Below are 26584 nucleotides of genomic sequence, written 5' to 3'. Positions count from 1 at the left end.
TGTTATAGAGGATTTCTTAAGACGGGGGAGTTCTCTTTCTGATTTGGTTAACATCCCTTCATGTTTGTTAAGACAGTTGCCAGTCTTTTCCCCCCTCAAATTTTAAATAAAATAATTGACATTCCAATAGACTTAGCAAGTGTTGATGGTTGGAAACTGAATTGTGATTCGAGTTCTATGACTACGTGTGTTTCATCGCATTTTTCACATGCATTTCTCGCTACGTCACAACCAACGCCAAACACATATAACATTTGTTAGCTTTAGACTGTAGACTTGTAGACTGTAGTTTACATTCACAGTCTTTCAGTGACCACACAAAAAACATACTACATGAATGAATGCTAAACTCACACTTCCAGAATGACACCTCCATCCTATATATACATTGGTTTTGAGGAACTTGCCTCTGGATCGAGAGAGATTGTCCTTTCCATTGTTTAATGTCGGGGCTACATTTATTTCCCTCTTCTGTTCAATGTACTTGTGAGCTTTGAGATATTGGAGAAAAACAAAGAAAAAGAAGGAATTGCCTTCTTCCCTTGCTACGTTAGTGGTGCCATCCAACTTGCTACTCTTAATGCATCGCCGGCCTCTTTCAATGAGATTGCGACGATTGTCTCTCCGCGGGGAGACGGGTATAGCATATTAAACAACCACGCAATGTACATCATTTAGCGTTGCATAAATACCAAGCTATCGGCTAGATCTTCAACACTTCTATTGTCATTGCGTATCTCGTGAAGATTCTGTCCTTTTCTCCGCTTCTGTTGTCCTTGAACCAACACCCTCCAAACCGCGCCATTCCTCTCCCCTCAAAATTAATGAAGCAATGGAATTCATGCCCTTAGAAGCTCTTCGTTTTCTTTTTCCCGTGACACAAGACTTGTAAATTAGTGAGAACAAGGTAATTTGAGACGCTCATGTTCTATCCCTTGGAGCGGAGCAAAGAGAAGTACATTTGGACTAAAACTTTGAGAGAGAAAATGCATTGGGTTGCTTTACCCCAAATAAAATTCTACTCGATCCTCCACAAAAAAAAATCTACTCTACTACCAGAGACAGTTCATATGGTCTTCATCAGAAAATGTATGGCCCATAGTCACGGCGCGGTTGCTCTCACTCTCGGAGCTCTCTAGTCAACGGGAATCCTGATCCCAACCCAACGCAAGTGGTCACTATTGCCAGATACCCGTCCAGGTTCAGAGCACGCACTACTAATAGAGAGCGGCAGCGTCTCTGTTCTCGCGACAGCCGGCCCCTCCGGCGATTCCCCACTCTCTCAGTCCCGATCCACTCCGCCGCCGCGCCAGCTCGCCATGGCAGCCGCCGACGAGGCGCAGGGCTTCCGCCCGCTGGACGAGGCGTCGCTGGTGGCCTACATCCGGGCGACCCCGGCGCTGGCCGCCAGCCTCGGCGGCCGCGTCGACGACCTCGCCGTCAAGGAGGTCGGCGACGGCAACCTCAACTTCGTCTACATCGTCACCTCCGACGCCGGCTCCGTCGTCGTCAAGCAGGTCCGTCCCTCCCCCTTACCATCCCCCCCCCCCCCCCCCCCCCCCCCCCCCGGCTGCCCCTGACTGACGCGCTCCGGATCGGATCAGGCTCTGCCGTACATCCGCTGCGTGGGGGACTCGTGGCCGATGACGAGGGAGCGGGCCTACTTCGAGGCCTCGGCGCTGCGGGAGCACGGCCGCCTCTGCCCGGACCACGTCCCGGAGGTCTACCACTTCGACCGCGCCATGTCGCTCATCGGGATGCGCTACATCAAGCCGCCCCACATCATCCTCCGCAAGGGCCTCATCGCCGGCGTCGAGTACCCCCTGCTCGCCGAGCACATGGCCGACTACATGGCCAAGACCCTCTTCTTCACCTCCCTCCTCTACAACTCCACCACCGAGCACAAGAAGCAAGGTCGGCTGCTCTGCTCTGCTGAATTCTTCTGCCTGTAAAGGGGGGAAAGAAGTGAAATTCATAGCATGTCGTATGTGAATTGCAGTTGCTCGCTACTGCGAGAACGTGGAGATGTGCAGGCTCACGGAGCAGGTCGTGTTCTCGGACCCATACATGGTCTCCAAGGGGTTGTTTGGATCATTGCCGCAAGGCGCCCTGCCAAATTATTGGTAGTTGACCAGCTCTAGATGTCCATTTGGATGCAAGCCAAACAATTGGCGCGCCCACACCTCCACAATATCTCAAGTTCAATTCCCAGCCAATATTTTGGCAAGGCGTGGGCAGATGATTCCTGCGCCAATATTTTGGCAAGCCCAAGATTGGCAAAGTTGGCGCTGGATCAAACCAAACAGCCCCTAAATACAATCGCTGGAACTCGCCTCTCCTCGACAAGGACGCCGAAGCCGTTCGAGAGGACGATGGGCTGAAGTTGGAGATTGCTGAATTGAAGTCGATGTAATCAGCTAGCTCTGAATTTCTGCAGATTGGTTGGTGCTGCGTATGTTGTGTTTCTTATGTGAATTTTGGACTGCAGGTTTATTGAGAGAGCGCAGGCTCTGATTCATGGAGATCTCCATACCGGTTCCATCATGGTGACCCCAGATTCCACTCAAGTGATTGATCCGGAGTTTGCCTTCTACGCGCCGATGGGTTACGACATTGGGGCCTTCTTGGGGAACCTGATTCTCGCATACTTTGCACAGGATGGGCATGCTGATCAAGCAAATGACCGTAAAGTATGTATCACAGTATTATGGCCTTTTAACCTTGCTGGCACCTATTTTTACTTTAATACGTCTAGATACATCCAGTTCTTCAACAAGTATTTCCGGACGGAGGGAATAGTAGAGTATGACATGCTGTTTTGCGGTAGGCCTTTTATGTTCTAATACTATGTTTCTTTAATGCGCTCCTGTGTGATTACTGATTACCTTATCCACCATTTACTATTTATTTAGATTTTTTTAGAATAAATGTTTGGAATATGTCTTTTTTGAAAAAAAAGGCATATATACAGCTTAAATATGATGCTCATCTCTACTAGAAAAATGAACAATTGATACCGTAGGATGATGAAGATGCTGTGGCTGTCATATAGAGGAGGGTGGTTGGCTGAAAGAGTATAGCACCTCAAATAATTGCCTTGTTTAGAATAACCTGCCTTATTGTAAGTCCATAAGTAGCTCTGGCATCTCTTCATGGCAGTTGCAGAAGTGTCAGTTCATGATAAAACACATCCTTGGAAGATATTTTTCTTGTTGTCCCAGTAATGAAATAAGCACTTTGACTGCCCACCTTTTGCAGGCTTATAAGCAATGGATATTGAAGACCATCGAAGAATCGTGGAATTTGTTCCAGCAGAAATTTTTGGGACTCTGGAATAAACACAAAGATGGGAATGGGGAGGCATACCTGCCTGCCATATACAACAACCCGGAGCTTTTGAGCGTTGTACAGAAGAAGTACATGACAGGTCTACTTCATGATAGTCTTGGATTTGGTTCAGCCAAAATGATCAGGTAATTACTCACTCAATTTCTGAATATATCAGTTATTTGTTGAATGTAATCTACTCCTGACTACGGTAATACATCAAAGCTTCTCTATAACTGAAACGACTCAGAGGTGTATTAAGCTAGTCCAATGCATAGGTTTCAGATTTCAGTTTTGTTATGGCATCCTGTTTTCATAATGCTATGCAGTGACAAATAAGCACAAATAGCTTAAAATGCACCCTATTGAGGACTAAAAATCTCATTTGACCAGGAAGACCAGCCTCAATGATTGCAGCACAAAACAAAATTTGATCAAATGTGCTTCAGGAATACTATGCAGTGAAAAAAATAAGCATAATAGCTTACCAAATGTACCCTGTTCAGAACTAAACTTCACATTTGACATTGGTTTCAGACTCTGCACATATTCTCGTGTCTTATGCATGATTTTGTGATTCTGGACTCTGACCAAAAAATCACTCGACTTTTGTTGCCTATACTTGCTCTTCCCTGTGCAGGAGAATTGTTGGAATTGCCCATGTCGAGGATTTTGACTCAATCGAGGATGCCAGCAAGAGAGCATCATGTGAGCGCCGTGCGCTTGATTGTGGCAAGGCAATCCTGAAGGGCCGACGCCAGTTCGAGAGCATCGAGCAAGTGATTGCACTTGTCCAGTCAGTAACTCATGACTGAGAAAACCAGCCGTCTGTTCAGCGTTTCCGGTTGAGGAGACCTTGTTTGATCGTTATCAGGATTGAGTACCGACGCTCGAGTATCGAGATGTGCTGCTCTTTGTAAACCATCCTTGGATCAGTGTGGCTTATGTGTACTGTGTAGTGGGCTGCCTTCAGAGATGCCTATACTTGGGTCGAGAACATCCTGTGTGTATTTCTAGTGTAAGGCAGGTTGCCTTGCAGCATAGCTGTGAGTTGAATAACAGAGTGTACAATGTATCTCAACGTTGTACAATTATCCATAGATACAGGCGTGGTCGCCACCAATAAAACCATATCTGGTAGGTTTTGCCAAGCAGATTGTTTGTACTGTAACACCTGTTGGTTGATGTTAGCCTGGCTAAATTACAGATTCATTTGAGTAAATCAAAGACATGGGATAAATATCAGCACATTCAGAACAAGCTAGCATGGATTCACATACTAATCTCCTCCCAAATATATGTGAAGACTTCAGGACAAGGCAACATGACCTGAAAGACAGCAGTGCATATCACATACATACATATATAAGTGTGAAAATAAGTGATTATTTACTGTCCGGAAATAAGTGTGAAGCAAGCAGATTGCAGTCTCGGCAAGTAACACTAGCCAGTTTTCAGCAGTAACGCAGGCTGCTGTGGATCAACACATATATACTGCTGAAGAGAGACTGCAAGTGGCTACAGTATTCTTAAAGACTCAACAGTAAGCGGTCATTTCTGCAGGGTAAATTGAGCAGAGAATTACAGCGGTTATGGGAACCTCCAGAATGCCGAAACACCGCAAATCGGTCGGCCAACAGGATGAGATCACATCACATATATGTTTCCCCCATCGAATCATGAACAAAACTTGGGCACGACTCGGGCACCAGGTGTACATACCTTAGCAGCCGAAAACAAGCGTGTTTGCAATTTAGATTTAGAGGAGAAACAGGCATGTTTGGTATTTCAAATCAGAGGTACAAACAGGCATGTTTGTAATTCAACAGAAATTCGTTAGTGTGAAACAGTTTGGTTCCTGTTGCAATTGAAATGCGTGTCTAACTTCTGAAATAGAATGACTTATGACATCAAATGTAACATGTCACTGAGTAGGAACCAGAAGTATCCTCCAAAGGTCCCAAAACTCCGAAGGAACAAAACTCTGGCAAATACGCCCAAACTCACGAGGAGATATATACACTGAAGATCAACCTGCTAGGCATAATCTACCTTGGGCACTGTAACAGATGTTATGTTTACTTACGATAGTGTATAATTAGCACTATCAATAGACTAACATTCCATAGTTGTTTGCCTACAGTACCAATGTACATGGTTATGGCCTGTAGCCCATTGATGTTAGCCTGCCTAAATTGCAGATTTACTGGACTAATAAAAAGAAGAGCACAAAAAGGAAAGAAGATAAGGATAAATATCAGCACATTCACAAGAAGCTAGGATGGATTCACATATAGGTCTAGCCAACATATATAATTATCAGCAAATTCATGGGAAGCTGGCATGGATTCATACATAATACTATAGGTCTAGCCAACATAAATTCTGATGAACTTACTCATCTCCTCCCAAATATGTGTGGACTTCAGGACAAGGCAGCATGATCTAAAGGACAGCAGTGCGTATCACATAAATACATACATATATAAGCTATATATAAGGACAGCAATACATGCTCTCTAGTCAGGCGATCAGACATTTCCTCTGTTCTAGGTGAAGAGCTTGATATACTCCATGCAAGCGTCTCTCAGCTTGCTGGAACCATGCTGATCAGCTAGAGCTAACGTGGCCGCCACACTCTCGGCGTCTAGACCCTTGCAGAGGATGGCCTCACACATCAGCTTGAGCCTGTCCATGGCATACCTGTCTGCAGCCACAAGCAGATGCCTGATCACCTCCCTCTTGTCATGGCTGTCAAGGAGGTCATCCATGGCAGGCAATGAATCTGTGTATATGAAGTGAAGAAATGCTCCGAAGACGGCGGGCTGCATGTCCACAATCTGTATGCACTGCTTCTCCTTGTCCCACACTGCCATTGGCCCGTAGAGCTCCGCGTCGATCACCGGAGACCGCATCGCGAGCACGATCTTGTGTGCGTGGAAGGTCTCCCCACTGACATTGATCACCAAGTCCGCTCGTTTGCAAGATTATTTGACAGGTCAGACGGCGGCACCTGGATCTCAGGCGTCTTGGTGGTGGCGGTCGCCACGGTCGGTATTTCCTTGAGGAGAACAGTCACATCGCACTCGATGACGATGCAGTCATCTTTCAGGTACGGGGATGCCTCCAGGAGGTCCCTCTTCATGAACAGGGATTGCCCCTTGACATGGTGGTTGTTCTTCCTGAATGAGCGGCGGGAGTCGAACGCCGGAAAGGACGATTGCCGGGAGAAGATGAGTGACGACAGACCGGTGGCCCAGTTGGTCAGCCTAAGGTCGTAGAGCGCCCTCACCATGGATTTCTTTGTCTGGAGCTCGACGAAGACTGAAACGTAGTCCTGTATTCAGAACTGAATCCGTCGGGGTAGTAGCGGATGCACCAGTCGTAGCCGCGGACGTCCAATGTGGCAGATCGGCCGGATGAAGTTGCCGACGCCGATGCCCTTGTGCAGCCTGTAGCCGGCGACCGTGAACACGTGCGTGCTGCGCGCCGTATTCGGGATGCACGCCGACCTTGTAGTCGTTGTACTCGGACTCTGTGGTGCCGCCATTTCCGGTGCTTGTGTGGAGGGGAAATTGGGGCGGCGGCGGCGAATAGGCGACTGGTTTTTTCAATTTCGGTCAGTCAATTTTGTGGCCGTTGATTCAAGTGCTTTGTGATACGTATGGGAGGGCTCCATGGATTTGACTGACCCAATTATTTGTTCAGTCGATTTCCCCTTACCTTATTGAGTGCATGACCCAACCTTCATGCATGCAGATCTCTGTTGCTGACTCTTGCACGCACATGCATGGATGGAATGCATGCCAATTTTAATGTGTGTGCAGTGTGTGTGTGCACGCGTTTTCCCCTTGTTTTTGCTTCTGTTTTCATGTTCATGTTTGTTTTTGTTTTTTTCATTATTTTTGTCAAATTTTCTTTTTTACTTTATGTGTATTTTCGGATGTTGAATGTGTGTACATGTACAGACGTAAATACGATGTCTGCAAAATATACTATGGTGTGAAAAATTTACTATTATATGTTTGTTCTTACTCATTATGAAAAGTGCAATTTTTGTGCTAATTGTCTGAAAGTTCTTGTTCCATTTTCTTTCTTCCTTAAGGGTAATACTAATGCCACTAATTCATTATTTGTTAGAAATGACATTTTTATTATTATTTGGGTGTATACATATGCAAGCAAGTAATATACAAATACATGTGTAGATTATACTAGATTGCGAAAGTTGCAACTATTGTATGTGTATTCCTTGTATATTACAAAAAGTGCAATTTCAGTGCAAAGGTGTGTGCAAGTTTTTTTTTTGCTTTGTTCTTAAGGGTAATACCAATGCGACAAATTTAATATTTCTTTGAAAACTTTATTTTTTTATTTTTAGTTTTATTTAATTGTATTTCTACTTTAATGGCAATACAAATGCCCCCAATTCATTCCTTCTTTAAAACTTCGTCTTTTTATGAAACTTACACTATTGTATGTTTATTGTTGCATATAATAAAAAGGTGCAATTTCTGTGTAAACTGTGTGCAACTTTATCATTTTTTTTCACTTTCTTTCTCCTTAAAGGATAATACCAATGTCACTAATTCATTCTTTCTTAAAAAATGTTGTTCTTTATTTTAATATGTGTCAGTATACAAACAAGTAGTATACAGCATGTTTTAAATTATAGTAGATTGCCTGTATTGTACAATTCGTTGCATATTACAAAAAGTGTAATTTCAGTGCAAAGTTGTGTGTTTTTTTTTTCATTTTTTGCCTTCTTAAAGTGTTTCATTCTTCCCTAGAAAACTTCATTATTTTGATTTAGTTTTAGCTTTCATTTCATTTTATTTTCTCTCAGGCTAATAGCAATATAATTCCACCATTATATGTTTATTCATGCATATTATAAAAAACGTAACATACTAATTCATTACTTATTAGGATGTTTTTTAAAATCCACAATTATATGCTTGTTCTTGCATTTTTATAGAAGGCGCAATTTCCGCATAAATTATGTGCAAAATTTGTCATTATTTATTTTATTTTATTTTATTTCTTATTCAATGATAATATCAATGCCACTAATTTATTTTTTTCTTAGTAAACTTCAATTTTTATTATTGTTTGTGTTCATTTATTTTAAGGTGACACCAACACAAGTTTTTGATTTCTAATCTAAATTAAAATTTCTTCGTTTTTAATCCCACACTATGTTCATGTAGACATGATAGTTTCGCATGTAATTGCATGCTTTTGCCACACACAAAAATTGCACGCTTTTGATTCTTTCCTTTCATGCATGCTAGAAGGGGCCCATGCAGTAAGACATGCAAGAGCAACGCTGAAGAATAAGATATCACTTTTCGTCACATGCTAGGCATGTACGACATGGCTTAATTACCTTATCTGCAGTTCTCGCATGCAAGAGCAACGCTGGAAAATAAAAATGACTGACCCAAATTGTAGTTTCAGCCGATTGACTACTAGTCGGTCCCTTTTGGTAGTGACCTCTGCTCTCCTCTGCTCTACGGCTGGGCTAGACCTCTGCTCTGCTCTACAGCTGAACTGAGGATGGGCTGCTACAAAGTCGGCCTAGGCGTGCTCACTCAGAAGCTACTAGAGAGAGGCAGCCACTCAAATCCCATAGTGAGAGAGTTGCAAAGAAGTCGGCCTTGGCCTTCTCTCACTTGTTTTCCATCACCCAATGATTTATCTTTGGCACAGAGGCTTGTATGTCTGTTCTACTATTTTTTTCGTCTTCGCCATCCAATCCAATTGATTGGTTGGAGTTAGACTCATCATTTTTCGTCATCTTCTTGGTGTCGCTTTCAATGTCCTCAATGACGGTTTGCCACTTTGGTTTCCCGTGCAATTTCATCCAACAATTGAGCCTTTTGACTGGCTTCTTCCTGACTTAATTGTACAGAGCCGCCACCAAAGTTGCATGGGATTGTACTCCAATACCGCTTTGGTTCTTGCCAAGGACTTATTTGAGAAAACCAACAAACTTGCTAATGTTATCTTGGATGGTGGACCATTTATGTTAGAGAGAGCATGCGCCGCGATCACTAATGATTTAATGTGGCACCACATAGTGTTTTTGCTCATGATAAAGTTTGTGAACTTTTTTTCCGAATATTTGACGCCTTTTTGCTCCGTTCCACATACCAGATCTATGCTAGTATTCAACCAACTTTCAACCAACAAGACATCTTCAAATTGTGTGAATGCCGAACCTCTTGGCTTCACTACCTTCTTCTTTTAGTGTGTGATGTTTGCCCAACTTCTAACAACGAGAAATCGGTATCCCAATGTCAAATTGCAAAGGCTCTTGACCATCATTTATTATGTTAAGCTTTATTTGGTCCTACAATATGCATCGCGGTCAAACTATTGTCCTACAAGTTTGATAGAATGGTATGTGCAACAAATGAATCAACGAATGTAAATGTCATAGGGGCAAAGATTGTACCGGGTCTTGTTTGGGAATTCCGTCAAACAACACTTGGGCATGCCCAGAGCCGGCATTGCCTGATGTTGCCGAATCACTTTGGAGTTGCGGCGACTCATCCATCGTGTCCGCGGCAGACGGAACATAGTCAGTGCTTGTGCGGAGGGAAAATTAGGGCGGCGGCCACGAATAGGGGTTTTGTCAGCGACCTCTGCTCTCCTCTCTGCTCTATGACTGAACTGGCGGCGATAGTGCTCTACCACTTGGGCCTTGGCGAAGCGAATGATTGGCAAACTGATGATTTTCCTTCCCTAAAAAGATCAGAAATGTTATCTGATCCGTGTTCCCCGGGAGGCCAACCCTAGGTCCCCATCGAACGTCCCAATCGTAGTCGCACGGATCTCGACGCAGGGCCAATGCCACCTCAGATGGCTAGAGACATTCATTGCCTGCCGATTCCTGGCAACCACTCGATTTTGCCTTTTTCTTTTCCAAAAAGGGTAACCAACGCGCGAGGGAAGTCTAGAGCGGGCTTTTAGCCAATGGGCTAGAGATATAGTTCATGAGCATTCATGGTAAAAAAAGATTTTATATATAACGTGGCATTTTTGTAGCATTTTTATTTTTTAATTCAACCAAGAAAACATTTTTTTATTTTCTCACAGAGCAGTTTTACTAGAAGAGAATGACATATCTTATTATAAGAAGATTGTATTTAATTATAAGAATATAAGAGGATGACATTTTTATTATTAGAGGATGGTAGTTTTATTTTGTATGAGCATGTTTTCTTTTGATTTTATAGCAGGATGGCATTTTATTATTATGAGGATGACATTTTTATTATTTAAGAGGATGGCATTTTTATTATGATAGAACGAAACTTTTATTAGAACATAAGAGGATGGAATTTTTATTATTGGAGGATGACCGTTTTATTTATAAGAGTGTGAAATTTTAATTTATAAGAGCATGACATTTTTTATTTTATAATAGGATGGGTATTTCAATTATTTTGAGGATGGATTTATTATTATTATTTTTGAGAAGATGCCATTTTTAATATTGAGAGGTGGCATTTTTTTCTGCCATTTTTTTGCACACAAGTTTTTTCGGGTGATGACTAGGAACACGTCATCTTTTGTGGCATTTTTTACATTCTATTTTTTTCATGGCATTATTCTCAAAATATATATTTAGTGAGCCTTTGGGCCAAATGGGGGTCGCCATGGCCCTCTCCGCTTGCTACAAATTTGTTCAACAAAATACTAAAAATTTTCATTACGTATTTCATTTTTGTTCAGCATATATTACACTAAATGTTTCAATGTGTATTCACGAATTGTAACGTACCTTACAAAAATGTTCAATGCGTATTCAAGAATTGTTCAAAGTACATTACAATATATTTAAAGTGTATTTCAAAATTGGCATTGTATATATTCGCATTTTCAAAATTTCTTATATAAGAACCGAGCAAATAGCGAGAGCTATTGTGAACTGGATGCTACAGTGCCGGTTGCTACAGTATCGGCTCTATACTTCAACGTAAAAAAATAAAAGAAGATAATTGGGAGCATAGTGGGCCGGCCCAAGCGTTCTGGCCTCAGCAAGCTGGCTCCTTTTGACGGACATGCGCGGCACACAGGGACTCTCGGGGAAACACCCCACGCGATCAGCGCTACTTGGCGCGTTCTCAGCCGCCCGTGATGTGTCGTGCTCTGTACACTCCCTTCGGATTTTCTTTTTTTAATTTTTTCATACGCGTTTTCGGCTTTTTAAACGGGTTTTTTGGTTTTTTTCGACGTTTCAGTTTTTCATCTGTCTTTTTTTTGCGCGAATAAACACGTTTTTTTCTTTTGCGAGAGTCACGGTTTTTCTTCAACGAGAGGCACGGCCATGCCTCTCGGAAACGAAAAAAACGCGTTTTCTATTTTTTTTTCCTTCCGCGAGAGGCACAGTTGTGCTTTCGCCGTGCCTCTCGGAAACGAAAAAAACGTGTTTTCTACTTTTTTTCTTCCGCGAGAGAAACGGTTTTGCTTCCGCGAGAGGCGCGGTTGTGCTTTCGCGAGAGGCACGGCTGTGCCTCTCGGAAAAGAAAAAAACGCGTTTTTTGTTTTTCTTTCTTCCGCGAGAGGCACGGTTTTGCTTCTGCGAGAGGCATGGTTGTGCTTTCGCGAGAGGCACGGCCGTGCCTCCTCGGAAACGAAAAAAACGCGTACTGTTTTTTTTCTACCGCGAAAGGCACGGTTTTAATTTCGTGAGAGGCACGGTTGTGATTTTGCGAGAGGCACGGGCGTGCCTCTTTTGAAAAGGGAAAATACCGTGCTCCCGGTTCGTTTTTTTGTCCTTTTTTTCTGAAAAAAGTTCGTCAAAATCTATCAACATGGGATCTAGTTTTGAAGATCTTGACGCGAGGAATCCAACGGTGAAAACGGTTCGAGATTTGGACGCACGGTTTAAGAGATAAAACGTTTTGAATAAACAGATCTATGAAAAAAAAGGAAAACTCCCAGGTGGCGACAAGTGGCGCACATGCAGCGCGCCACTTGTCGCAACGTGGGAAGGTGGGAGTGATCCTTGCAATGAGTACTCCTCAATTAGTGATTTCGCAAAACACCTCGCCTGAACACCACACCATGCAGGCCCTTTAGCTAGGCTTTCTGGCCCAACACAATTCCCTTTGTAAAAAAATAAAAAATGTCAGAAACTATGCAAAAACAAAAAATATATACAAATTTCTTTTATTGTATGACATATGAAGTGAGTATTACCATGTAGTGTAGAAAATTTAATTGACATATTATATACAAAAAATGTCAACATTTATTACATTACCAAGAAAATATTCTTCATTAGTAAAAATTGATGCAAAAATGTAGAGAGACATAACTTGTAGAAAATTTGCCATGATGTAGATCAAAATAAAAAAAACGCACACAAAATGTAAGTTTCCCATGATAGCGGGGGTAATTGCTTAAAAACAAGTTCGCATTATGCATGACATGCATGAAAAATCAAAAAATGCGATGCATGAGAACCTACAACAAGCATCGTTCAACTGCACGTAAAGGCAAACATGGTAGTTAAGGGCAAGTTTGCATTGGTAATGTACAAATAATAAAGTAAAAATAAACAATTGATTACCTGCAGGTACAAGTAGGCCAGTGCCGCCGAACCCCAGCTAAATTTGTTGCCGAAGACAATCAACACCTTGATCCACATCCATGGAGCGGTCCTGCCACCATCGCCAGCAAAGTGAGTCTTAGAGATAACATACCACATGTACACGCGATCATACGTCTGGATCACATCATCATTAGTGTCCTCAGGGCAATGCGCAAAGTTCGCTACGATCCACATGTAAGGAGCGCCTACTGGGACTCTATCTTTACTGTTGTCTTCAGACTCTACATGAGCCATACCAATAAGGGTCTTCATCTGCTGGCGCCACCCCTCAGAATCGGTGCTCATACACAGAGGCTTCCCCTCGATAGGAAGTGCAAGGATCATAGAAACATCCTGAAGTGTCATGGTCATCTCCCCGGCCTGGAGGTGGAAACCGTGCGTCTCCGGCCTCTACCGATCCACAAGTTAGGTGATTCCTGCAGCGTTCAGGTTTGGCGTCGACCGACTGACAAGCTAGATGAACGGGAGGAATCATGTCATCTTCATGTATGGTGTGTATCGCTCATCATACGGCATGGCACTTGACGAGGCCCCGTGAGACTGAACCTTCACGGGTAAAAGGTTCTGCAAACATAAAAAATGAGAGTATTACGGGATATCCATTTGAACTAAACACAACTTATGAACTACCAACTAGTATGCTTATTACCATCTTCTTCTCCACCATCAAGTAGGCCCGGTGTTCAACGTTATAGTAATCATCGAGAAGCCACACCAACCTGCATATTTCAAACAATAAGACGTACATGAGCATTATTTCATATGTGAGCATTGTTTCGGTTTCTAACTAAACTAGATGACCCGTTGCGCCAATGACGCAAAGGCTGAGTATAAGCCAAGTATTGGAAAAGTGTGCATTAACATATTGTTGTTCGAAAAGCATAGATCATGATACTATATGCAGCAAGCAAGCGATAGTCATACGCACACGATTGTCATGGTTCGTTTTACATGAGATAAAAAATGATGCACTAAGTCATGTACGAAAGGATTCTTGTGATCTGTTTAGATTGGATAGACAATCATGCAGAGGCTTTTGGACGTGCATTTGAAGACAAAAGCATATATTTCTTTTATCATGGTTGTTACAAAAGCATACCACACAGCAGCCTAAGCAGCAAATAACCGATAGCTAAATGCATAGGATGGTCTTAGGGGATTACATAAGATCCAAAAGGAGGATAAACACAGAAGTCTTGGTAGGCATTTATACTAATATTAAGTTATATAACAAGGGGCTTTTGCAGTTTGCTTATATTGAGTAGACGATCAGGCGCAGTCCCTTGGAAGTGCAATTGAAGACAAAAGCATATGCTTGCCCTTTCACTACTAGGAAAAAGCCTAGTAGTAGCGCGGGTTAAAAGCTAGTAGTAGCGCGGGTGCCTGCGCTACTACTACGGCGCTACAGCTAACTACTAGTAGTAGCGCGCGGGTGCCTGCGCTACTACTACGGCGCTACAGCTAACTACTAGTAGTAGCGCGGTGCATCCCGCGCTACTAGTACGTGTGTTAGTAGTAGCGCGGGTTCGACATGCGCTACTACTAACTATCTGTAGGGCGTGTCTGTGACCCACGCTACTACTATTAATTTGAAAAACCAAAAAAGAATCTCGACCCCGTGCGTGCTGTCAATGGTGTCAATGGTTCGGTCGACGGCGCCGACGGCCATGGCGACGGGGCGGCGGCCGGCGGCGACGCGCACGTTGGCCCGGAGCAGGGAGATCTTGGCCATGACGCGCGCCTCGTGGAAGCCTTCGAGGGCGGCCGCGGAGGCCAGCCCGGCATGGGCCGGGAGCTGGAGGACCTGGATCTTGGCGTCGTGCGTGGGGAACAGCACCTCGCGGCGGCCGTAGCCGTTGAGGTCAGCGAAGAGCAGCGGCGGGAGGCGGTCCACGTCGTGCTTGATCGGGAACCCGTCGTCCGACAGGTGGTACCACGCCTCCTGGAACGAGAAGTCACCCTCGTGCTGTCGGTGGTGGAGGGGGATGGGTCAGCTAGGGTTCCGGATCGAATCGGAGAGGGGGGGAGGAGGAGGGCTGACCTGGAGCGAGAATATGACGACGAAGGCGGCGAGGAGGAGGATGCCGAGGTCGCGCTTCCGCATCTTGGCGGCGGTGAGGAGCTCCGGCGACCTCCCACCGGAGGGATCTCGGAGAGGGAGGGGGGAAGAAAGCAGAGTGTACCAGCGGCGTCCATCGCTGGAGTACGAGGGAGAGAGGAGGAAAGTGAGAGAGGGGGAAAGTGAGGGAGAGAGGAGGGATTCGGCCGAGGATATGGGGATTTCACCTACCTCTTACTTAGTAGTAGCGAGGGGTATAAAATCGTGCTACTACTATCAACTTAGTAGTAGCGCGGGTTTGTACCCCTCGCTACTACTATGGCATGTCCCGGGAGGGCACGGTAGAGACCGCTTAGTAGTAGCGCGGGTTAAAAATCTGCGCTACTAGTATCAACTTAGTAGTAGCGAGGGGTAAAAACCCGCGCTACTAGTAAGTAGCAGTAGCGAGGGTTATAAACCCGCGCTACTAGTAAGCGTCTGCCTATAAGCTTTTCCCTAGTAGTGTTTGTTCATGCTAGATGACCCGTTGCGCCAATGACGCAAATGGCAAGATCAAACCAAGTATTCAAACACTGCACATTAAAATATTTAAACACAGAGAGATACTTAGTGTTCTAAGAAGTTTATGGTAGATTATTTACAATGTTATTATGAAGCCAAGTACATAGCCAGAGATACATCATACAGACTATTGTGGTTATGAAGTGGTGAACATCAGATAGTCATCGCTGCATGTGCCATCAGTATTGAAAATGACTTCATCGTCCAGGCAACTCTTCATTGTCTAAAGCAGAAATTCCTTTGATATCATTGACCAAGCTCCAATAATACTTGTTTGTTTGTTGTAGACCATAATCTGATTGTGTAGTTGTATCACTAAGATAGTATATCTTATCTGTGACAAAATATGATTCAGATTGTTGTGTTTGGGTGTTTATCCTACTATGAGGTTGGTATCTATTACAGGGTAAAGTTCCTTTGCTGCCATGCGATCTCCACTGAGAGTACTGCACCAGCTATTGCTAAAATAGTCTGTTATTCTTTTTTTCTGCTAATGCTCCAGAGACTTATATTTTTGCTGAACCAGCTATAGTTTGTTATAGTTGAGGTCTTGCAGAACCTTCCCGTAAGAGCCTTCAATGTACCCGAGAGCTTCAGTTGCCAGTCGATCTTCAGCTTCTTTGAGTTTACCATACACATAGATGGATATCGATTTCCTGGGAAGTCCGTTGTCCAGTTGGTGCTTAGATGGATAGAATTGAATGGTTGCATCAAGACCAACTGTCCTTGCCTTTTGTTTTGAGTACATGGCGTTTGGAAGGCCAAGACACTGCATCATAGTGTCCAGAAGCACTTTTGTTGGGATATGTATGTATATTAATTTGATAATTTCTAGCAAGAAACACAATGCTCATAGTAACTAAATGATATGTGTCGTGTAGCTATTTCTAAAGAGAATAGCAGGAGCTTGAACATGTTCTACTTGTACTATTTGTCAAGCAGCAAGAAAATAGGGCATCAACAGGTGTGGGATTATATTTAGAAAGTATACACAGTGGTAGCAGAACACAAATTTCGTTCTCTTGTTCTTGATGCTACTGTATTTATCAGATCAGGTTACAGAAGTAAATCTAAGTTAAAATCATTCTTTTCTATGCTTCTGATGGAATAACTGTAGGGGAACGCAGCAGAAAACAAAAAAAATTCCGACCTACGCACCAGCCCAGGACCACTATGGAGACTGCATACATGGTTTGATCTTTTTCGTTACCGACTCGTAGCGCAGCGGGAAGTAGAGTCGATGACGATCGGCGGTGCAGATCCCCGCAGCTAGGATTTACAACCTCCCAACCGCGAGGATGTATACCCTCATCTGCTCCTCAGACAGCCCTCCGGGAGGCGGTCGAATAGCCCCCCGGACGGTGTCGCGGACAGCCCTTCGGGAGGACCTTCGAAACTCGAACGGTCACTCGGACAGCCCTTCGGGAGGACCTTCGAAACTCGGACGGTCACACGGACAGCCCTTCGGGAGGCACTCACGAACTAAGACCGAAACTACGATCTCTCTACAGAGTAGCACACATACGGTGTCATCTATCCGGCAGGGCTTCACCGTCCAGAACTAGTTCCTGCCGGAACCCAGACAGCCTTACGGCTCTACGAAACTCTTTTCGTGGGAGGGAGAGAAGAAGCCAGATAATGCATGGCATGTGTATGAGAGCAAGGGATGAGTGTGGAGGGCTGCCCCTCCACCTCTATTTATAGGAAATCCCAAGGGGGTAGGGTAGTTTCACAAAAAACCCAAAATGCACATGAATGAAGTCCTTCCACAAGGACCTAGGAGTGAAACCAAGGAACAAGAGGGTCCCCAAGGGGGGATACCCCATGTGGCCGGCCACACCCCCATGAGGGGCCCAAAAAATGGCTCCTATCCATCCATGTCATCCCCAAGATCTTTTGGAGCAAAGCCCCAAAAGGTGGCTTTCCATAAAGTAACCATAAAGCTGATTTTCACTATTCACGACGACATTTTTCAGCGTCTGATCGAACTGAAAATATTTATGTGGGCTAAGAACATTTCCAGTACCCACTAAAATGATTTTCAACGCATTCCGAAACAATTCCGGTTTTAGTGATTTTCATCTGCGAAACGCATCTGAAGTGGCTCCGGCAGCTCCGGAACATTTCCGGTTTTTATCTCAGAAAATTCCAAAAAGCTTCCAGAATGATTCTGGCATCCTCCAAGAATTATCAGGCATGTGCCGAAACCAATTTTACTTAATGGTGTATCCCGAAACAACTTTTCGGTATCATCGAAACTTATCCGATGACCTCTCTCTGCGGTACGATTCCGCTGTCCGAAACTTTTCGGTGTCCGAAACTTTTTCGGTGATTTTCTCTCAGACTCCCTGTCTAGTATTCAGCAGATAGATGACCCTTAAGCGTGTGACCCTATAGGTTCGGTGAAGTATAGACATGACCCGGAACCCCTTCCGATCAATGATCAACATCGGAGCCGTGGACACCCATATTGACCCCTATACCCACACGAATAAATATTCGAGTGAACCTCCAGTTGCCGTGTGCTATTCCTGTTGCTTCGCGATATGTTACAAATACCCGAGGTGAGACATGTTGGCATTCCCGTGGATCAACAACTTGTCCACTATGCTAGTTACCTCGTTACCGGTATTGTTCTCTTTTCTCGTTATCGTGTTCCGGCATCCCCGTGATCCCACAAAGTGTCTGGCCAGACGATGATGGATACCGTAACACCGAGAGGGCCCAGAGATATCTCTCCATCATCGGAGGAGCAAATCCCAATCTTGAGCTATCAAGTTACTTGACACACTTTTCCATGAACCCGTAAGCCGCCGTAATAGCCACCCATTTACGGATGACGTTTAACAAACCCCAAAGTTCATGAAGCAAGCATGAAGAAACTCGATACTCTCATGGTCTAAGGAATCATGCAAACGTTAACCATCTCTGTGTTATGTACCAATAAACTTGTGACGAATGAATCTCATAGCATAACATCATGCCGGGTCGATTCAACACAAATGTTCTCTTAACATTATGCCCTCAAGGTTGCTGGCATAGACATGCCCATGATCAGGAAAACATAACCATCATGCAACACTTGAGCTAGTCTTAGAGGCCAGACTAGGAATACATTTTACCGTTTATTATTCCACACGTGCATATGAGTCTTCCTCCGAGCCTCGTGGTTATTGCAGACTCGAGAACCATAGCAGTTATAGCATGGAACATAAACATAATTATGAACTCGGAGATAAACAATATCATTTATTATTGCCTCTAGGGCATATCTCCTACAATAACACTACCTACCTATCACCCTCTTTCCAAAGTAAGCTTAAATTGCTAGGATCAATCAAACAACATATTGATGTGCCTTTGTTTATGAAGTAAAATTTCCTCTAGAAAGGACAATGTTAGAAAATGAAAATAATACTCAAGCAACAAGTAAATAGGAGATCAACATGTGTGACCATGCACTAATTGATTATTTAGGTGTTGAGCAGGAAGCATACACGCAACAGGGACCAGTAGTTTAACCAGAGAAGGAACTTCATTCTCTTACACTTGATACGATAGCATTTATCAGATCAGGTTATAGAAGCAAATATGAAGTACCATCAGACTGATGTCTGATTCTCAATGAACTACACTTCCTACCCACTATTATTGTTGTCCATGTGGAGCAGGGCTTGTAAATAAACGTATATATTGTTGTAGTCAAGTTAACTTGAATTAGCTAGGATGAATCAGACACTTTTGCAATTTCCATTAATAGATCAACACGGTAGTCATCCGCATGAGACAGCTGATCTATTCTTGTTAATAATGAAACAAATATCAATTTCAGTCACGGAGAATAACTACACTACTGTATTTGACTCAGAAGTAGAACTTTTCTATTTTGACCATGCCTCTAGGAAAAAACATTGACCGGAAACTGAAATAATACCGTGCTATTGGTCAAGGTCTGCCTGGAAGTGGGCGAGGCAGCTTGATTTGGTGATGATTCACCTGAAGAACGGACCTCCCGGCACAATGCATAGAGGGGAGGGAGCTGACCTTGCGGGTGATGAAGCAGACCTTGCAATCGAAGTCATCTTTCCGATGCAGAGGAACACTGGCGATGGAATGTAAGAGAGAGGGTGGGTGAGAGAATGCTGGTGCACAGAGCGGAGAAGGGGATGGATAAGGTCAAGTCTTTAGAAATTGAGCAAGTGGAACAACCTCGCCTTGTCCAATATCCCGTTCCGGCCCATAACACGGTATAAATATGAATTGGAACAACCAAATTGTATTAACAAAAGAAATCATGACGCTTACAAAGGTTTATAAAATGCAGTAATAAACAGGATAGTAAAGTTTAGTCGGATTTTTAGAACATAAATTTTTATTGTTATTAATTGTTAGTGACGGCGTCTGAATGAAAGAACGATATTAGCATGTTTGCAATAAGAAAGTGGAATATGTAATCACATTACATGGGAAAACTGTGATATAGAACATCACTGCGACAACCTTGCTCATATGTTTCAATCAGTACAAAATATGTGCCTGAAATAGATCAACTTTGATCATTTCCTTTCTCTCCAATGTTGTGCTCCTCTTAGCTAAAGTGCATGCAACTATGTCTAACCTCTTAAGTTACAAAAGAATCTGCATTTGAATAATCCAGTGGTTATATTCAACTTAAACTCGGACTCGTATGCATGATATTTTGTAAGAATCTCTATGAGATAGAAGTAAATAGTTATATTAGCAAACTGGGTGACATAGTCAATTGTATCCCTGGAAAATATATTATGATCTCTGAACTACAGCAACGTGCAAACAGGTGACAACCAACGAAGGAAGCGGACACTGACAGAAATGACAAACCCAAGTCAAGGAAGGATGACAGTTGGACAGATATCTCATCCCTGCCGCAGCTTATCTATGTTTATTCAAAAGCAACAACATATTTATATATATGTTGTGCACCCAAATCTATCTCAAGCATTGCCCGCTGCTGAACATACACATGAAAAAGCTAAAAAATGTTCTCATCCTTGTTCTGCCTCATGCAATAGACCTGATCAACCTACAACTCAGTATGTAATTTATGAAAAGGAAATATGGGGAATGATGGGGGAAGAACAACCTGGTGAACAACTTGAACTGATACTTTAATTCATTATAGGACTGCAGTTGCACAACACGTCGGTACATTACTCGGCATTACGGTGTTCCTATGCAAAACACAGTAATAAAGAAAATTATGAGTGAAAGATGTGTTCCATGTTGCTAATCACAGACATTGAATGGAGTAGGAACCAAACCTTTTAGTCTGCTAGTAGATACAATGGGTCAACAGTACTGATTCTTTTTCTTCATCTCCCTTTGAAGCATTAGCACAAGACTCAGAAATAGAACCATATTTTCTCAGTGCTTTGAACCCTGGTTTCAGAATGATTCTCAAAATATAAATGTCTATAGACCAACAACAAAACAAACAGCAAAAATTTCAGTATTGCTGGAGGCTTCTCTACGTAAATCAGGGCAAATCCAAATCCAATGTGTAGAGAAATAATAGAAAGACCAAACTCTGCGGCTACTGTTTGAATGCACAGTAAGCCGTATCTTCTATAAAAGTGTCCTGATACAATTGGTAATGAACGATTGGTAACCTTCCTATTTTTTAGGAGATGTCAACAGTCAAGTTCTACAGAAGACTTGTATACACCTAACTACAGGAGGTACCTAGTGAGCTACAAAATTCAGATAAGTTAATGAAAAAGCTCCTAGTCCTGAAAATAATTAATTGATAAAACCTGTACAAAACAGCCAATTTATTACTTACTTTTATGACCAAAGAAGCATATGGGAATAGCAAACTCATAATTTAATTAAGTAATAATCTTCTAATCTGATTAACTTAATTGAAGCTTCCAAGGCTATCGATAAATTGCCAAGAGATCAACACAGGCACCCAAAAATAATCTGCAAACAAACTAAATAGGCAAAAACTGGATAGTGAATTTTAAATAGATTTGATGGGAAGAACCTCCTGGATACCTTTTGTCGTTGAAGCATGTAGTATTCACATCAAAAGTCAAATGAAATCTATGATAGACGCATCTGCATCATATTGATTATCAAAGGGGTAAGCACACACAGACACACCAATGATCTGTAAATGCATTATAAACAACCTAGAAGTGGCCATCATTGATAACATTCTAATCTTGAAAAATGAACTGATAAGCTTATAAACATACAAAGAGTCTGACAAGCTATTCCATTGTAGCAATCTATATACATGAGGAGAACATCAAGCAAGGCCACCCAAAGAGGCAAAACATCAAGCATTTTAATGCTATATATGCTGCAAGAACTGAATCCATTTAAGCGTTGACATATTGCTAGATTACAGGAGAGGGACAGAGAGGCTTAAACCTGTAATTGTAACTGCGTCATGACAATGGAGAGGAACGGAATAGCATCTAACCATTGTGAGTGGGAATTTTAGAGAGGTACGATAAAATGCTAGAAACATGGATTGTCCACATCAGTAATTCTTCCAAAGAAAACACTAAGGTCAAGAATTGTTTAGCCTTAACCTAGGCTAATCTTTTATGATCATTTATGAGGTCGAGATTCTAAAACTTATAAGCTAGATAAGTCAGCTTATCGTATAGTTATTAGACATAATCACACAAAATGGGAATAAAAAGATTGTCATTTAAACATAACCATAATAGAAGTAGCAAAGGAAGACCCACAAAAGACTTAGAGGGCATGGATGGAACTTAAATGCATTCAAGATCTAACATCTGAGCAGGACCATAAAACTGATCAAAGCGTGCTATAGATGGTTGATTAATTTGTAACCGATCAAGAAGCTTTTTGCTAATAGGACTATGCACTTCTTTCTGACGCTCAATTACACATGTGATGTGTTCATGTAAGTTTGGACGCGGTGAAGCATTTATACATAATTTTAAGTGATTCGCGACAAAGCCGTGGAATAAAAACTTAAAGAATAATGAAGTATAGCATGAGTTGATTACAATGGTACATTATGTTCTTCTTGGCAATAGCAAAGCAGTATAAACATAACCTGCTGTAGAAATAAAATATGGAGGAAGCTCTCCAAGTGCGGTTCCAATGCCCCAAGGAACAACTTGAAGATGAACTTCATGGAGTATTTTGCTAAATGGGATTATTTCCTGATATACTGGAGATCCAAACTCCCGATAGTCTTTCTCCAACCATGAAGGCCTGCTTTTAAAAAGAACAGTGTCATAAGGAGCACTCTTCAAATCAACCCGACCACACTGAACTGCTTTCATTGTGAAAAGGGCAATATGTGGCCCTAAATACAATAAATGTGTGCAAGCCACAGCCTACAAAAATAAACGACGTGCTGAGAACTTAACTGCAATGATAAATTCTTAGTTGCTCCATAATACAAATTAATCTGGTATACCAAAGCAGTTCCTGCATATGCTCCCACTCAAGTAGGTTCGAGTCTAACATCTACCTTAATTTCAATAAGTGCAGGGTATAAACTTTAACCCTTCTCATTCAGAATAAATAGATAATACATTTCAGTGATTTCACCATTCAAAAAGCAACATTATATTTCATGCATATCCAGAGACTGTGAAAGTAGTGCTCTATTAATTTGTATACTTGCAGTTCAATTCACTATACCGCCACTCAATCCGTCTAATTTGAAATACAAAAATGTACTAAAACAGAAAGATGATGATACCTTCTCATTTGGGCCTTCAGTTACCAAGAGAAGCAGACAAATAGCACCAAGCAGCGAAACCAATAACTTCTTTCAGATGATGATGATACTCTGTCCAATGGTTAGCACAAATAATGCAAAGTGTTCTCTTTTTTGAGGGTAATACAAAGTGTTCTCAATGAACGTGATGTCAGACCTAAACTCTCCAGGTCCGTGTGATGCTTATCGCGAAGGTCTGAAATATATGTTAAATCTGTTACATCATTGACACACATAGCAGTCTTACTTTATCTCATTAGGGTAACAAAGACTGCAGAGAATTCTGATTTTAGATCATGCACTTGTCAACATTAGAGAAACAGATAAGAGTGATTTCAGTTAAGTTTGAATATGCATTTATTTATTTATTACTCTTACATGCAAATTCTAATCAAAATAAATGCTTGAAGAACTAATCCTTGGAATATAATTCCTGCGATGGAACACCTATATTTCTTTTTGGAGAAGTAAAAGACCACTGCATTATGGATGAACTTTCTTTTCCATCAACATCACTTAGAAGATAATTTACATACACTCGGGTTCCAGTGTGATGAATAAGACAAGAACAAGTGATAACAGACGCCATATATAGTACATGCAAGCCACATAATCAGAACATAATATACTGTACAGACAAGTCTTATAATCTGCAGCTAAATTTCAGAAAAAAGATATTAGTGAAAGATAGCAGAGGATAAAAATTACATACATTATTAGCATTAATATTTCGCTAAAGCATGGTTGAAATTTTATCGAACACCTTGTAGGCATAGAACAAACAATGCAGGGTTAGGAGATGAATGGAAGAGAGAGGGGTGAGGGGAAATCAGGTGAGAGAGATAGAGAGAGCAGCAGCGGCAGCAAGCAAAAAGGATGGAGGGAGGGATGAGAATGGAGGAAAGGGATGAGAGGGTTACCTCGGCTCCAAGACACATGGTCGTTTCCAGCTGGGGCGTTGTTGATTCATCTTGGCTTGACCTTCTGCTGGAGGACGACTGATCTGTCTCCGTCGTATCTATAATTTTTGATTGTCCCATGCCAATATTATACAACTTTCATACACTTTTGGCAACCTTTTATACTATTTTTTGGACTAACATATTGATCCAGTGCCCAGTGCCAGTTCCTGTTTGTTGCATGTTTTTTGTTTTGCAGAAAACCCATATCAAATGGAGTCCAAACGGGATAAAAACTGACGGAGATTTTTTTGGAATATTTATGATTTTTGGGAAGAAGAATCAACGTGAGACGATGCCCGAGGGGGCCATGAGGCAGGGGGCGCGCCCCAGGGGGTCAGGCGCGCCCTGGGCCCTCGTGGCCACCCCGTAAGGCGGTTGGTGCCCTTCTTTCGCCGCAGGAAAGCTAATATCCGGATAGAGATCGTGTCCAAAATTCAGCCCAATCGGAGTTACGGATCTCCGGGTATTTAAGAAACGGTGAAAGGGCAGAATCACAGAACGTAGAAACAGAGAGAGACAGATAGACAGATCCAATCTCGGAGGGGCTCTCGCCCCTCCCATGCCATGGAGACCAAGTACCAGAGGAGAAACCCTTCTCCCATCTAGGGAGGAGGTCAAGGAAGAAGAAGAAGGAGGGGGGCTCTCTCCCCCTCGCTTCCGGTGGCGCCGGAGTGCCACCGGGGGCCATCATCATCACCGCAATCTTCATCAACAACTTCACCGTCATCATCACCAACTCTTCCCCCTCTATGCAGTGGTGTAACCCCTCTTTTACCCGCTGTAATCTCTACTTAAACATGGTGCTCAACGATATATATTATTTCCCAATGATGTATGGCTATCCTATGATGTTTGAGTAGATCCGTTTTGTCCTATGGGTTAATTGATGATCGTGATTGGTTTGAGTTGCATGTTTTATTATTGGTGCTGTCCTATGGTGCTCTCCGTGTCGCGCAAGCGTGAGGGATCCCCGCTGTAGGGTTTTCAATATGTTCATGATTTGCTTATGGCGGGTGGCGTGAGTGACAGAAGCATATACCCGAGTAAGTAGGTTGTTTGCGTATGGGATAAAGAGGACTTGATTCTTTAATGCTATGGTTGGGTTTTACCTTAATGATCTTTAGTAGTTGAGGATGCTTGCTAGAGTTCCAATCATAAGTGCATATGATCCAAGTAGAGAAAGTATGTTAGCTTATGCCTCTCCCTCATATAAAATTGCAATAATGATTACCGGTCTAGTTATCGATTGCCTAGGGACAAATAACTTTCTTGTGACAAAAATCTCTTTACTAAAACTAATTTAGTTGTGTCTTTATCTAAACAGCCCCTACTTTTTATTTCGTGCTCTTTATTACCTTGCAAACCTATCCAACAACACCTACAAAGTACTTCTAGTTTCATACTTGTTCTAGGTAAAGCGAACGTTAAGCGTGCGTAGAGTTGTATCGGTGGTCGATAGAACTTGAGGGAATATTTGTTCTACCTTTAGCTCCTCGTTGGGTTCGACACTCTTACTTATCGAAAGAGGCTACAATTGATCCCCTATGCTTGTGGGTTATCAAGACCTTTTTCTGGCGCCGTTGCCGGGGAGTCATAGCTGGGGTGAATATTCTCGTGTGTGCTTGTTTGCTTTATCACTAAGTAATTTTTATTTGCTGTTCTTAGTTGTTCTCTATCTTTAGTTATGGATATGGAACACGAAATACCAAACAAATTAGGTTTACTTGCTACTCATGGAGATGGGGAACCTCCTAAAACCCTCGATGATCATCATGTGAAAGATATTATGTACTACTTTGATAATCCTGAGAAAACCCCATTCAATCTTGTAATGGGAGACACGTTGGATCAACGTGAATACTTTAGGGATTATCGCTTGACTCAAAAGGGGCAATTATTATGGGATCAAATTTATATATTGAAGTGGTATGCTAGGCAACTATGCTTGAGATATGATTATACTTGTTGCTCTAGGATGAAGGCTCCACACCTTCCCTTTTCATGCAAATTTAATGATAATGTAACCTTGGCTTCTTATGCTAGGGGTATATATGATTATTATGATGTGGAAGGAATAGAAGAATTTGTTGCTTTTAAGGGTGCATGTGAAATTGAATCTTTGTTTAAAGAGTTTGAAGATTTTGATGATTCAGTTTATAGACCTGAAAATTTAGCTATCCTTAAATATTGCTATGAGAATTATGAATACAATTCCGATATTGATGAATTTATTGAGAAAGTCTCCGCTGTCAAGAAGAGACTAATATTTTGCAGGAGCCTATGGAAGAAGA

At 42.4% G+C, this 26584-nt stretch overlaps 2 protein-coding genes and 1 pseudogene across 2 annotated transcripts; 1 reads left to right on the top strand and 2 right to left on the bottom strand.

The window, feature by feature from the left end:
- The first annotated feature begins 1199 nt into the window (after window positions 1–1199).
- LOC123055095 (methylthioribose kinase 1) lies at window positions 1200–4481 on the top strand. The gene is made up of 7 exons (XM_044479016.1): window positions 1200–1517; window positions 1605–1914; window positions 2000–2076; window positions 2312–2409; window positions 2489–2690; window positions 3259–3473; window positions 3968–4481. The coding sequence occupies exons 1-7, from the start codon at window positions 1320–1322 to the stop codon at window positions 4140–4142; spliced, it is 1275 nt and encodes a 424-aa protein (XP_044334951.1). The 5' UTR covers window positions 1200–1319; the 3' UTR covers window positions 4143–4481.
- A 1395-nt stretch (window positions 4482–5876) lies between these two features.
- LOC123055094 (BTB/POZ and MATH domain-containing protein 1-like) lies at window positions 5877–6877 on the bottom strand. The gene is made up of 3 exons (XM_044479014.1): window positions 6707–6877; window positions 6341–6664; window positions 5877–6254 (listed from the first exon to the last, which is right to left on the bottom strand). The coding sequence occupies exons 1-3, from the start codon at window positions 6875–6877 to the stop codon at window positions 5877–5879; spliced, it is 873 nt and encodes a 290-aa protein (XP_044334949.1).
- Window positions 6878–12807: 5930 nt separating this feature from the next.
- Window positions 12808–13727, bottom strand: LOC123056092 (protein MAIN-LIKE 1-like; annotated as a pseudogene).
- Window positions 13728–26584: the final 12857 nt, after the last annotated feature.

The sequence above is a fragment of the Triticum aestivum genome, chromosome 2D (assembly GCF_018294505.1).
Source record: "Triticum aestivum cultivar Chinese Spring chromosome 2D, IWGSC CS RefSeq v2.1, whole genome shotgun sequence".
In the NCBI taxonomy this organism is placed as follows: Eukaryota; Viridiplantae; Streptophyta; class Magnoliopsida; order Poales; family Poaceae; genus Triticum; species Triticum aestivum.
The sequence above is the reverse complement of the archived record's forward strand: the minus strand, read 5'-3'. Positions and strand labels throughout refer to the sequence as shown.